This window comes from Bos indicus, chromosome 8 (genome assembly GCF_029378745.1).
Source record: "Bos indicus isolate NIAB-ARS_2022 breed Sahiwal x Tharparkar chromosome 8, NIAB-ARS_B.indTharparkar_mat_pri_1.0, whole genome shotgun sequence".
Classification (NCBI taxonomy): Eukaryota; Metazoa; Chordata; class Mammalia; order Artiodactyla; family Bovidae; genus Bos; species Bos indicus.
Window position 1 is genome coordinate 23,284,832 of NC_091767.1, and position 13,475 is coordinate 23,298,306.

General features: G+C 40.7%; 1 protein-coding gene across 1 annotated transcript; it reads left to right on the forward strand.

The window, feature by feature from the left end:
* Window positions 1–5,141: 5,141 nt before the first annotated feature.
* Window positions 5,142–5,764, forward strand: LOC109562675 (interferon beta-2-like). The gene has a single exon (XM_019965701.2). It carries the CDS (start codon window positions 5,142–5,144, stop codon window positions 5,700–5,702), a length of 561 nt encoding a protein of 186 aa, XP_019821260.2. The 3' UTR covers window positions 5,703–5,764.
* The last annotated feature ends 7,711 nt before the right edge of the window (window positions 5,765–13,475 follow it).

Sequence of the window (13,475 nt, forward strand, 5' to 3'; positions counted from 1 at the left end):
CATTGTTTCCTCATCTATTTGCCATGAATTGATGGGGCTGGATGCCTTGATCTTCGTTTTTTGAAAGTTGAGTTTTAAGCCAGCTTTTTCACTTTCTTTCACTTTTATCAAGAGGCTCTTTAGTTCTTCACTTTCTGCCGTAAGTGTGGTGTCACCTACATATCTGAGGTTATTGATATTTCTCTCGGGAATCTTGATTCCAGCTTGTGCTTCATCCTGCCTAGCATTTCGTGTGATATTGCTCTTTTTATTAAATATTCTTGAATGTATGTCTATATATCACCTGACCTTCCTTTTAATGGCCATAAAGTATTTCATTTTGGTCTGTATGATATACTTTGTCAATTCCCTACTGATCGATATTTAATTTGTCTTTTTCACTATGAATTGTATAATATAGACATTCTCAGTTTCCTAAAAGTAATCCCCCTTGATCAATATATGATATTTTTATATGCTGTTGATTTGCTTTATTTTTCCATATTAAAACTTTTCTCAATTAACAGATTTTTCAAAACTTATCTTGTGACTATGTCTTATTCAACAAAATTTAGTTTTTTCCTTTATTTCTAATGATTTCCTGTCTATATATTACTTCATTTCTGCATTTGTCTGATATTGTTTATGTTGTTTATGTAATTTTTAAATGTTTAAATACTTCTCTGGTAATGCTAATTCGGGAGAAGGCAATGGCACCCCACCCCAGTACTCTTGCCTGGAAAATCCCATGGACTGAGGAGCCTGGTAGGCTGCAGTCCATGGGGTCGAGAAGAGTCAGACACGACTGAGCAACTTCACTTTCACTTTCCACTTTCATGCATTGGAGAAGGAAATGGCAACCCACTTTAGTGTTCTTGCCTGGAGAATCCCAGGGACAGGGGAGCCTGGTAGGCTGCCGTCTATGGGGTCCCACAGAGTGGGACACGACTGAAGAGACTTAGCAGCAGCAGCAATGCTAATTCAATCTGTTTCATTTGCATGCATTCCTGGTATATTTTCATTATCTGTAAAGCTATTAGTCCGGCACCTTACTCTCTTTTTTCTAACAATAACCTGTATGAAATTTAATCTTAATACTACTATTCTGTTGCTTGATTTTACAAGAATTTATGCTTCCTCATTTTCTACAATAGAAGTAGTTCAGGGTGACTTTTCTAGTTTGACAGAGCTCCCCCTTCTGCTGCTTCTGTAAAATGTTAAAAAATAAGCCTGCTTGCTTTCTGAGTTTCCCACCTCTCACCCTGGTCTGGTCTTCTCTTTTCTTGTCTCTCCTGTTTATATCCTGCTAAAATTTGATCCCATTGTTAGCACTTACTCCTCAGTGTAGATCCATTTCCAAAGCGGAGCTGTGCCTGGTTGATTTGAACCTTGCTGGTCTCCTAGACTATTTCACTACCTTTCAGAGCTTACCGAAGTATCATCACAACTCAAAAGCTATAACATTGAGCCAAATCCCTTCCGGTTTCAGCTGCTGTTTTCAGATTGGCCCGGATGGCTTTCCAGTAAATACCTCTTAGCTACTTTGGGGTTCTTAGGTCCATTGCTTTCCTCTGCTTTCTCCCATATGGATGCTCCTCTCAGGCTGGTCCTGTGGCAACTGGTGATTAGTCCTCATCTGCTTGCATTTTTGTGGCTCATATCCATGAGTTCCATGCTCAGTAGGATTTTTGTTTCTATCTGGTGGCAATGTCTGTTTCTTTGTGAGAACTCATAGAAATTTAAAATTATACCGCCGCCACTGTCATCTTCCCAGAATCATTTTTTGGATTGGTTGCTTTATTTTTTCCATTCTTAGTACTCTTCACTCATTTGAGGGAATGACACAGGCATCTTTCCCACTCACCCAGTTTAGAAGGAAGGATGAATTGCTTCCTCTCTACTCCACACTGCATCAGCACAGCTCAAGCACAAGTAGTTTCTTAGCAATACCTTGGACATCACCAATAGATAGTCCTCTCTGGGAGATTTGGGAGATATAGTTTGTTCAGCAAATTGTAAATATCAGAAGACAGGAGATCTATTGATGATGAGAAACCTGGAGGTCAGGATTATACATTTACCCAGATACTTCCAGCCTCTACTTCAGTTTGGTACAATAGAAGTAATGTTCCTTTACACTAAGTAGACATTAAAATTATAATAACCAATAGTACTGAGGTAACTGTAAAATGACGGAGAATTTCTTCAGCTTCTGGTCCTGTCAGGAAATGAGAGATTTCACAGAAATGAATTAATTCTTCTCTACCACTAGCGCCTAGGCCTACAATTAGGTAAATCTCCTAATTACTCTGCCTGCACTCATTCTGTTCTTTGTCCTTTACTTATTGCTTCCTGTAGAGAGATTATTTTTTTTCCCCTCAAATCTAATTAAGTTACCTAGCTCCACCAAAACCTTTCCTTAGCTTCTACTGTTCTAAGGATAAGGAAAAACTTCTTCCATGGTCTTACACCCTGTGTGCTGTCTGGCTCTTGCCTGCCTTCTGGCCTCATCTCAGATCATTCACTGACCACTTTCTGACTTAAAAGTCACAGTGGCCTTAAGTCCAGTCCTTTACCCTGACATGTGTCTCCCACCACAAGGCCTTAGCACATGCAGTCCCATCTGACCTTCCTTCTGATTTTAGCTCCAGTGTCCTTGCCTCAGGACAGTCTTCTTTGATTTCTTCCACTACATTATGTCCTTATATCACAGGTGCCCACAGTACTACATACCTCTCCTTTGTAACACTGGTTACCATTGCATTTCTGTGCTCTGCTCAGTTGCTCAGTCATGTCCAACTCTTTGCGACCCCATGAACTGTAGTGCACCAGTCTCCTCTGTCCACAGAATTTTCCAGGCAAGAATACTGGAGTGGGTTGTTCCTTCTGCAGGGGATCTTCCTGACCCAGGGATCAAACCTGCATCTCCTGTGTCTCCCTTACTAGATTCTTTACCTCTGAGCCACTGGGGAAGCTCATTGCATTTTTACTTTTGTGTATGTCTTTGATTAATGTTCTTCTCTCCTGCTTAAGTATATAACCCAGGAGAGTGAGGGTCACAGTCTGCATCGTCTCGTGCTACAGCTGCATATTGTGTAAATTTAGTAAATTCAGGTTGAAAGATAAGGCAAGTATTGCTAAAGACTGAAAATTATTAATTAAGTATTAAATAGCATACTTAGAAGAACTTAGTTTTATATTTAAATCTTTTAAAATGTACTGTACATCTCCCCATCTATATAAGCCAGACATGAAAATCATAATTTGATTTTTTTTTTACTGATTCCTTTCTTATCAGCATCAGTACCTACACATAAACACAAAAATAGTCTTGGAAATATTGAACTAGAACCCCTTGTCTCAATCCCCTGATTGTTTAGTATTTTTTTCTTCCATTTTCCTTCTAGATGTCCTCTTAAAGGTGGTATGTATTTGCATGAGAATGGAAAATCAGACTAGATTGTTACAAGTATGTACAAAATAAAAATTCATTGACCCTCAATACTGGTCACAAAGGCCAACTACAAGAGGAACCATGGACTTTTATGCGTGGCCAGTGTAACATTTATTTAGTCTGCTTAGAAATATTACTTAGTCTTTAGTTTTCAGCTATTTTCTGGATAGTTGAGATAAAGCAATATTTTCCTGGGCTCTGAAATCACTGCAGATGGTGACTGCAGCCACGAAATTAAAAGACACTTGCTACTTGGAAGAAAACCTATGACAAACTTAAACAGCATATTAAAAAGCAGAGACATCACTTTGACAACAAAGGTCTGTCTAATCACATATGGATGTGAGAATTGGACCGTAAAAATGGCTGAGCACCAAAGAATTGATGCTTTCCAACTGTAGTGCTGGAGAAGACTCTTGAGAGTCCCTTGGACTGCAAGAAGATCCAACCAGTCCATCCTAAAGGAAATCAGTCCTGAATATTCATTGGAAGAACTGATACTGAAGCTGAAGCGCCAATGCTTTGACTAAATGATGCAAACAGCTGACTCATTATAAAACATCCTGATGCTGGGAAAGATTGAGGGCAAGAGGGAAAGGGGGTGACAGAAGATGAGATGGTTGGAAGGCATCACTGACTCAATGGACATGAGTTTGAACAAACTCTGGGAGGTACTGAAGGACAGGGAAGCCTGGTGTGCTGCAGTCCATGGGGCCGCAAAAAGTCGAACCCGACTTAGTGACTGAAAAACAACAACAAGGTGGATAAAGTTATGTAATGTCTTGCTGCTTGTAGCTAAGGCCTCCAAAAAATTCAGATCATCTTAGTTTAACATCATCCTATTTTGTTTTTTATATGCATTATTTTTTCTTTTTATTTACATATATTTAGTTTTAATTGAATGATAATTGCTTTACAATATTGTGTTGGTTTCTGCCATATATTGACATGAATCAGCCACAGGTATACATATATGCCCTTCCTCTGGAACCTCCCTCCCCACTCCCACCCCATCCCACCCCTCTAGGAACATCACTCTATTTTAGATAGAAAAAAGTAGGTGTCTTTTTTTTTAAATCATAAACTGCATGTATTTAATTTAAATCATACATATATCATGTATTTATTGTTCATCAACTTAGTTTAACATTATTCTCTTATAGGTAGAAAAAATAGGTGTCTCTTTTAAAATCATAAACTGCAAGTATTATTGTTTGGTAATAGCAGAATTGAGAATTAAACCTAATTTTTATGAAAAAGAAAACTCTCTTACAAACAAGGCCCTCTCTCCCCAAATCTCATAATATGAAAAGAGAAAAAGAAAAATCTTTTCCAAATAAAAGAATCCTATAATAATCTAGTTCAAAAGATTTGGCTTATATTTTTCTTTAACATTTAGCAATTCATTGAAACTTTAAAAAATATTAGAAATTCTCAGTTTCTATATCTTTTTTCCATGTGGTATATATAACTTAAAATAGCAAGGAGCTTAAAGAAAAGAGTTTTAGAGGCAATTAATAATTTAAATGACACAGGAAAACTGAAAGGGAGAACTGAAAGTGGGAAATTCCTCTCAAATAGAAAGAATGGAGGGCCGTCTGTATAAGTAGCCCACACTCAAGGACGAAGGCCATTCACTCTGCAAACCCTTGAAGACTCAGCTTCAGCATCTACTAGCAGAACAGGTAGCCCTGTGCCTGATTTCACCATGACCCACCGGTGCCTCCTCCAGATGGTTCTCCTGCTGTGTTTCTCCACCACAGCTCTTTCCAGGAGCTACAGCTTGCTTCGATTCCAACAAAGGCGGAGCCTTGCAGTGTGTCAGAAACTCCTGTGGCAGTTACCGTCAACTCCTCAACATTGCCTCGAGGCCAGGATGGACTTCCAGATGCCTGAGGAGATGAAGCAAGCACAGCAGTTCCGGAAGGAAGATGCCATATTGGTCATCTATGAGATGCTCCAGCAGATCTTTGGCATTCTCACCAGAGACTTCTCCAGCACTGGCTGGTCTGAGACCATCATCGAGGACCTCCTTGAGGAACTCTATGGGCAGATGAATCGTCTGCAGCCAATCCAGAAGGAAATAATGCAGAAGCAAAACTCCACTATGGGAGACACGACTGTTCTTCACTTGAGGAAATATTACTTCAACCTCGTGCAGTACCTGAAGTCCAAGGAGTACAACAGGTGTGCCTGGACAGTCGTGCGAGTGCAAATACTCAGGAATTTTTCTTTCCTGACGAGACTAACAGATTGCCTCCGTGACTGAACATCTCCCACCTGTAGCCCTGGGTATGGACAATGTGACTTTGAGGTGAGACTCTTCAGCCAGCAGAAGCTTTAAATTAAAGTAACTGACAATGCAATGCACTGGATTTCAATGGACAGTTAAAGACTAAGCTATTTTTAAATTGATTTATGCTTTATTTATTTATTTAAACTTTTATATGAGAAATAAATTATTTATGACACGAAAGTCAACGTGGCAGTTTTAATGTCAACTTGATTTATGTGACAACACATTACTAAAATTGCAGAGCACGTAGGAGACATTCTTTATAGAATGAGCCTGCCGAGTTGTAGAGTTTGTGGCCCCTGCCCTCAATGAATTTAAAATGAAAGGAAGTCATGTGGAATATACAAGGTAAAAGATGGTAAGGGAAGTGATTTTAGGAGGAGAATTGTGGCCTGAGCCTCTACAGTATTAAAATGTAGACACAAGCAGATGACTGTGGCCTTAGAAGCAGGGGCGCCTACTTTCTGCACTCTGCCCCAGGTTCTTTGGCCCTCAATGTAGAATTTGCCTGGCTGTCAGGGTAACTGGAGGAATATTTCAACTCTTGTGTTTGCCCTTAATTCATCCCTATTCTCTGTGGGGTGTCCTGCTTTCCTTTCCACATCCCCCATCCATAGGATTTTAAAACATTTATGTCCCTCCCCACCCCCCAGCCATGCCCACGGGTGAGAAGTTCCCTGGCACTTCCGTGAAACTGTTAAGTAGCAGTCCCTTTATTGCACTCTTCATGAAACAGCCAAAGTGTATGGTTGTCTTAGGAGAGCTGGGGTCTCTGTCTGCTTCCGGGGCATAGAGGCCAGAGGGAAAAAAGACTCTGCTTGATACCCCCGCCATCTAACTAGTTTTTTTTCCCTCATTTTTCCCCCCAGAAAAGCGAGTCTGCTCCTCGTGCCCCCTTCCTTGTTCATACAGGACTATCCTATCTGCTTTTCCTGCTGCTCTGCAACTCTGAAACCACATTCTCTCTAAAGCCAAATCCAAGACAGGTGTAACAGATGTAGTGGTTTCAGGCCAAAGGAAAAACCAGAAAGCAGGGAAGAAAGGGAAGTTCAGGAGGGAAGAGGGGGCGCTCACTTATCCTAGGGCTTACCCTGGGAAAATACAGTTTCCCTATGAGCTCCTGGGGCGCCTGGCCAGCATGGCTGGGACACTGTCTTTGTACTGAACCCTTCGAGAACCTGAATTGGTGACTGTTCCTGTCATTAGCTGCCTCCATCCATGCATTGTGCTGAGCATTTTCTCCTGGAGTAAATGCCTAGGAGTCTGCCTTGCCTTTAAGGGATTCAGCTTTGAAAAGAAATGTTAGGCAAGTTACTGTGCAGACAATGAACTCGGAGCTCCCCCTTCTGACGTAAGTTGGGTAAGACACCAGCTGTGGGACCAAGAAGCGCGTCTGTTGTTGGGGTCTATAAACTTTCCCTCCCCCTCCAGCTCCTCACAGTCTGCGACTCCACAGCTCAGCTCTGCCAAAAGCCCTTCTGCACCCATGTTTCCTTTCTTCTAGGAGTTAAAAACAAGTCCGGACCTCAAAATGCCGCGTGATAGGGCTGTCTAGAGCAGTCAAGAGGATGCCAAAGTTCTCCTGGGCCGAACGGCTAAATCGACTGAGAAAGCCAGAGGCTTGGGCAGCCTTGGAAAGGTCTGCTCTGGGTGTGTGCAGGGGACCAGCCGATAGAGGAGAGGCTTCTTCTGCAGAATTAACTGTGCCACAGCTGAGCATGCTGGTCCATCCAGAATATCGAGAGTATGTCCATGAGACTTCCCTGGTGCTCCATTGGTTAACAGTCTGCCTTCCAACCTACTGTATAGCACAGTGAACTCTGCTCAATGTTATGTGGTGGTCTGGATGGGAGGAGAGCTTGGGGGAAATGGATGCATATATATGTATGGCTGAGCCCCTTTGCTGTATACAGAAATTATCACAACATTCTTAATTGGCTATACCCCAATACAAAATAAAAAGTAAAAAAAAAGAATCTGCCTTCCAGTGCAGGGGACAGACTTTCTATCCTGGGTTGGGAAACTAAGATCCAGCATGTTGTGGGACAGCTAAGCCTGTGTGCTGCAATTACTGAGCCCAGGAGCTCTACAGCCTGTGCGCGTCAAGGAGAGAAGTCCTCTCCCCACAATGAAGAGACCGTGTGGAGCAACAAAGACCCAGTGCAGCCAAAAGAAGTTTTTTTTAACAGTATCTTTATCATTGTAGAGGATAAATGATAAATTAATATTAATTCTAATAAGAATCAGGGAGGCTAACCCCAAACTGCATTTGTATTTGCCTATGCTAAACAGCTATGCCACATATAAGGCAGCATGTCTTCATAGACCGCTACATATTAGGAGGGAAGTAATTATTTTAGCTGGTACCAGAAAACCTCACTAGGAAAGTGTTGGTTCTTGGGAAAAAATACGAAATGGGCCTCTTGCAAAACAAAGTGGTGCCTATGGCAACACAAAAGATATTGCAACACATTGCATGTTTTGGGGCATCTGTTTTGAGGAGGAAAGAGAGAGAAACGCTTGGAGCTGTGATGCTCACTGGAATAAGCCAGCAGTGAAAAATTTCTAGTGAGGGTAAATAAAGTTGCCTCACAGGCAACCTGAAATCATGTGCGTTGATGTGATGAAATCATCACCTCCATCTTCTTCAGAACCTCAGTGGAGAAGTCTGCCCACACAAAGGCCTCACATGTTCAGGGGTAAAATCTTATGGCAAGCAAGCAGAGGGTGTCTAGACATCTGTACACAAACCAAATCAGTGGGGACAGAAGGCCGAGCCGCTTCCCACTCCCACTCCTCTACTTCCCAAGAAAATCATGCAGAAGACATGGATTAAGGGGTCAAGCAGTTAGGAGGCCCTGGCAAACATCTCAGTTAACGTAAGTACTGAAATATTGCCTAACCAAATTGACACGTAGATACGGGCGTAATATCAGTGTACATTTGTATGGTAGTTTTTGCACTTAACAAAGCTGGTGTTTAGGAATTTTGGGTGCCACTCCAGTGTCCTTGCCTGGAGAATCCCAGGGATGGGGGAGCCTGGTGGGCTGCCGTCTATGGGGTCGCACAGAGTCGGACACGACTGAAGCGACTTAGCAGCAGCAGCAGCAGCAGCAGGCACTTTTAGGTCCCAGATGCATCTGATGCAGGGACTTGTTCATAAAGTGCTCTTAAGAAAATGAAAAGAGCATGCCGCAACCTGGGAGACAGTATTTACAAATCACATATCTGATGAAGGACTTGTATCCAAAATATATTTAAAATACTCTCACAACTCAACAATGAGAAAATAACTCAATAAAAATGGTGATACATTTGAATGAATGCTACACCAAAGAGATAAATGAATAGCAAACAAGTACGAGGAAACATGAAAGCCTGCTTCATGCTGTGTGTGTGGGTGGTTTAGATCAGATAATGAGTGTGAAATGGTTTTTGATTACACAGGAACCCATTTGATTACATGAGGACCGACCGTAGCCACCACCCTTCCTGCGGAATTTCCACTAGCCATCCCAGTGCAGTTCTACAAGTGACACACTTGAGGTCTGTCCAGCCATAGGCAAGGCCCTCACTGCTACGGACTTCTGTTTTGACTGGTCTGAGATATACACAGAGAGCCAGAAGCTGGCAGTGCAGCTGGGAGGTGAAGGGCACCCAGAATCAGGTCTTGCTAATTGCAAACATTTTCTCTAAATCTGTTGCACTGATGCTTACTGAGCTTGAAAAAGTAACAGTTTATGAATTTATCCTTTTTTCTTAACATAGATTGTTGCTTTATGGACCTCAGTTTAATTGTCTAAAATCTCTTAGACTAGTTAGTTTAAAATAATTAAACTTTGACATTGGACTAGAATTGCCAGCACAGAAATCTACTCTCTTAATTTAGCAGGACCAAGTTAATCACTTACCTTGTTAATTGACTTGATGGATAATACTCCAGAAACTTGTTCCCATCAAACAATTATTAGTAAATTTGGCTTCAGTTGGCATTCTGTTTCAAAATTTCTGCTTTGGTTTATAATTCCCTGTGTAGCATGTTCTTAGGAAACTCAAACTTCATTATAGCCTGGGAATAAGGAAAAATGGAGCTCCCTTCAAAAGTTTCCTTCCTTCTTAAGGAAATGAAAAGATCTATGACAGACTGGGGGACATATTTTTAAGACACATACATGGTAAAGGATTTTTCAGTGGATAAAGAACTCTCAAATTTCAGAAACAGTAAAACAACCCAATAAAGGATGGATAAAGACTTGAATACATGTCACCAAAGAAGATACTGGGTTGGCCAAAACGTTTGTTTGGGTTTTTCTATAACATCTTATGGAAAGGCCCGAATGAACTTTTGGGTCAACCCAATAAGTTGGCTAATAGGACAGAAAAAGATGATCGATCTACATCATTAGTCATTAAGGAAATGCAAATTAAAGCCACAATGAGACATCACTGCACACTTATCAGAAAGCTAAAGACTGACTTTATCAATCATTGGCAAGGATATAGAAGAACTGGAACTCTCATCACACTGCTGGTAGAAGTAAAACATGGCAGAATCACTTTGGAAAACTATTCTATAGTTTCTTAAAAAGGTAAATATACACCTACTATATGACCCAGCCATTCCACTCAGTTATTTACCAAAGAGAAAGGAAAGCATCTTTCTATGCATACACTTGTATATGAATGTTTGTAGGAACTTCACTTCTAATATCCCCAAATTAGAAACAACTCAAATGCCCATCACAAATGAATGATTAAAGAAATTACTGTAGTATATCCAGATAATACTCAGCCATAAAAAGGGATGTATCTTTGATACACAAAATAGCATGGATAAATCTCAAAATTATGCTGAGTATAAGACAGACAAAGAATACATTCTGTATTGTCCCATTCATACAAAGTTCTAGAAAGGAAAGCTATAATGACAAAAAGCAGATCAATGGTTACCTGAGGATGGGTGTGGTGGGACCATGGAACCAGATGGAGGTAGGAATTACAAACAGACACGAGGAAACTTGTGGAAGGATCTGAATATGTTCTCTGTGTTGGTGTTCATGATTTCAGGAGTATACATGTGCGTCAAAACCAAATGTTCACTTTAAATGTGCAGTTTATTGGATATCAATTATGCTTCATTAAAGTTCTTAAAAACAGATAAGAAGGAAGAAATATAAAATGAAGCCACAGTATCTCGTGTCCCTTTTTCAGAATCAGTATACATTGTTTGATGGCCTAATATCTCTTAATAAGATTTCAAGATAAGATTAAATCAACAGGCCCTTGTGATGTGTGTTTCATCACTAAGTCATATCCGGCTCCTTAGTGACCCTGTGGACTGTAGCCTGCCAGGCTTGTCTGTCCATGGGATTTCCTAGGCAAGAATACTGGAGTGGGTTGCCATTTCCTTCGCCAAGGGATCTTCCCAACCCAGGGATTGAACACATATCTCCTATATTGGCAGGTGGATTCTTTATCACTGAGCCTCCAGAGAAGCCCCAATAGGCCCTTACAGTCTAAGTTCAACATTGTCAGCAGTTAGATTGTAAGAGGTTTTTATGTCACATTGCAATAGTCTGTCATATTTTAAAAGCTTGCCCAAGAAGTTGATCGTCTCCTACTAAAACTCTGGAAAAAAGCCCAGAGCACTTTCTCCGTTACACACCTGCACCAACTGCATTTCAAGCTGCAGAAAACAAAGACCAAACTATTTTTTTTCTTTTATTGTGGTACAATATACACAATATAAAATCTCCTGTTTTAACCATTTCTAAGTGTACAGTTTTATAGCACTAAATACATTTCCACTGTTGTGTAACCATCACCGCACAACTTCAGAGTTTTTTTTTAATCTTTCCCAGCTGAGACTCTATACCCATGAAACACTAGTTCTCTATTTCCCCTCCTCCCAACCATGGCAATCACCACTTTGTTTTCTATCTCTATGAATTCGAATGGGGCTTCCCAGGTAGCTTGGTGGTAAACAATCCACCTGCAATGCAGGAGACGTGATTCAATCTCTGGGTTGGGATGATCCCCTGGAGAAGGAAACGGCAACTCACTCCAGTGTTCTTGCCTGGGAAATCCCTTGGCTAGAGGAGCCTGGCAGGTTACATTCCAAGGGATTGAAAAAGAACTGGACACGACCTAGCAACTAAATAACAACAATGAATTTGGACCCTCTAGGTACCCTATCTAAGTGGACTCGTAGTCTTTATTTCATTTGTGACTGACTTATTCACTTATAATGTCTTCAAGTTTCAGCTATGTTGTAGCATGTATCAAAATTTCCTTCATTTTAATGGATGAACAATATTCCATTGTAAGTATATATCTCATTTTGTTTATTCATTCCTTCACTGATGGACCTTTGAGTTGCTTCCAACTTTTGGTTATTTTGATTAATGATGCTATAAATGTGAGTGAGAAAATATCTATTTGAGCCTCAGGCACTTGTATTTTTTCTAAATCTTTGAGTATGATAACCTGAATTTATTGCATTAGTGATCTTTTAGACCTCAGTAGCTAAAGTGGCTGGGGGTAATTTACATAAAAACACAAGTTTAACCAGAAGTGGAATTGCTAGATCATATGGTAATTCCATATTCAATTTTTGAGGAATCATCAAGGTAACTATATTTATGTCTTTATAATATGTGAATATCTGCTATAATAGCATAACGCAAACACAGCAATAACAACTACATTTCTTAAGGACATTTGTTCTGCAAGGGACTCTGCTAAATGTGTTATAAATGTATACCATATTACTTAATGCTGCTGAGAACCATAGAGGAAAGTATTACTGTCTTCTTTCTGCATATAAGAAAACCAAGACTCAGTAAGATTAAGTAACTTACCCAAGTCTATAGTTGGTAAGAAGAGAGATATATTTGGAACCAGAAACCATGTTTTCAGCTCCCTGTAATCATCTGTGTGTGTGTGTGTGTGCTCAGTCATGTCCTTCTTTGCGACCTGATGGACTGTAGCCCACCAGTCTCCTTTGTCCATGGGATTTCCCAGGCAAGAATACCGGAGTGGGTTGCCATTTCCTCCTTCAGGAAATCTTCCCAACCCAGAGATCAAACCTGTGTCTTCTGCATTGGCAGGTAGATTCTTTTACCACTGAACCACCTGGGAGCTATCTGTCAAATTGGTCAAACTGTTAACGTTTATGCAACATCATAGCACTGATCTTGTGGTTTAAAGAGAGCACAAGGAGTTCTATGGTCCAGGGGCTCCAGCTCCTGGTTTTGCTCTAAGGGCTTATCAGGACCTTCTGCAGAAGGGCTGCTCCCTGCTCTCAAGAAGTTTGGCTCCCTTCCAGCCCCACCCATTCAGAAAAGGACTTTCTCTCCCTTGCTCTATGGAGATTAGCAGGAAATTCCCATCCGCTCTTCACCAGCGTCTACAGAGAATATTTTCTCTTCAGGTGTTTGGAGGCAGCTGTCTGAAGAGTGAGTCACAGTTTTCCTTGGTGAGGCTGCATTTCCTTCTCTCAACCACTATGGTTTAATTCTTGTTGTAGCAAGAAGGCTCCGCATGCAGTTTCCTTTTCAAGTCTCATACCAGTGGCTTTCATTATCTCATAGGCATGTGTAAGAAAAATGGCCCGTGCCCTATTGTTTAATGGAAATACACAACAAAGTTTCTCTTTCCTTTTACCTTTTAACTTGGCTCCTTCTCTTTCTTCTTCTTTTAATTTTTTTTTTAAGGAAAACCCAGAGGTAAATAGTTTTCAAAGCA

What these genes read in the sequence shown, in the direction of transcription:
- LOC109562675 (XM_019965701.2), top strand. Translation starts at nt 5,142, where the DNA reads ATGACCCACCGGTGCCTCCTCCAGATGGTTCTCCTGCTGTGTTTCTCC.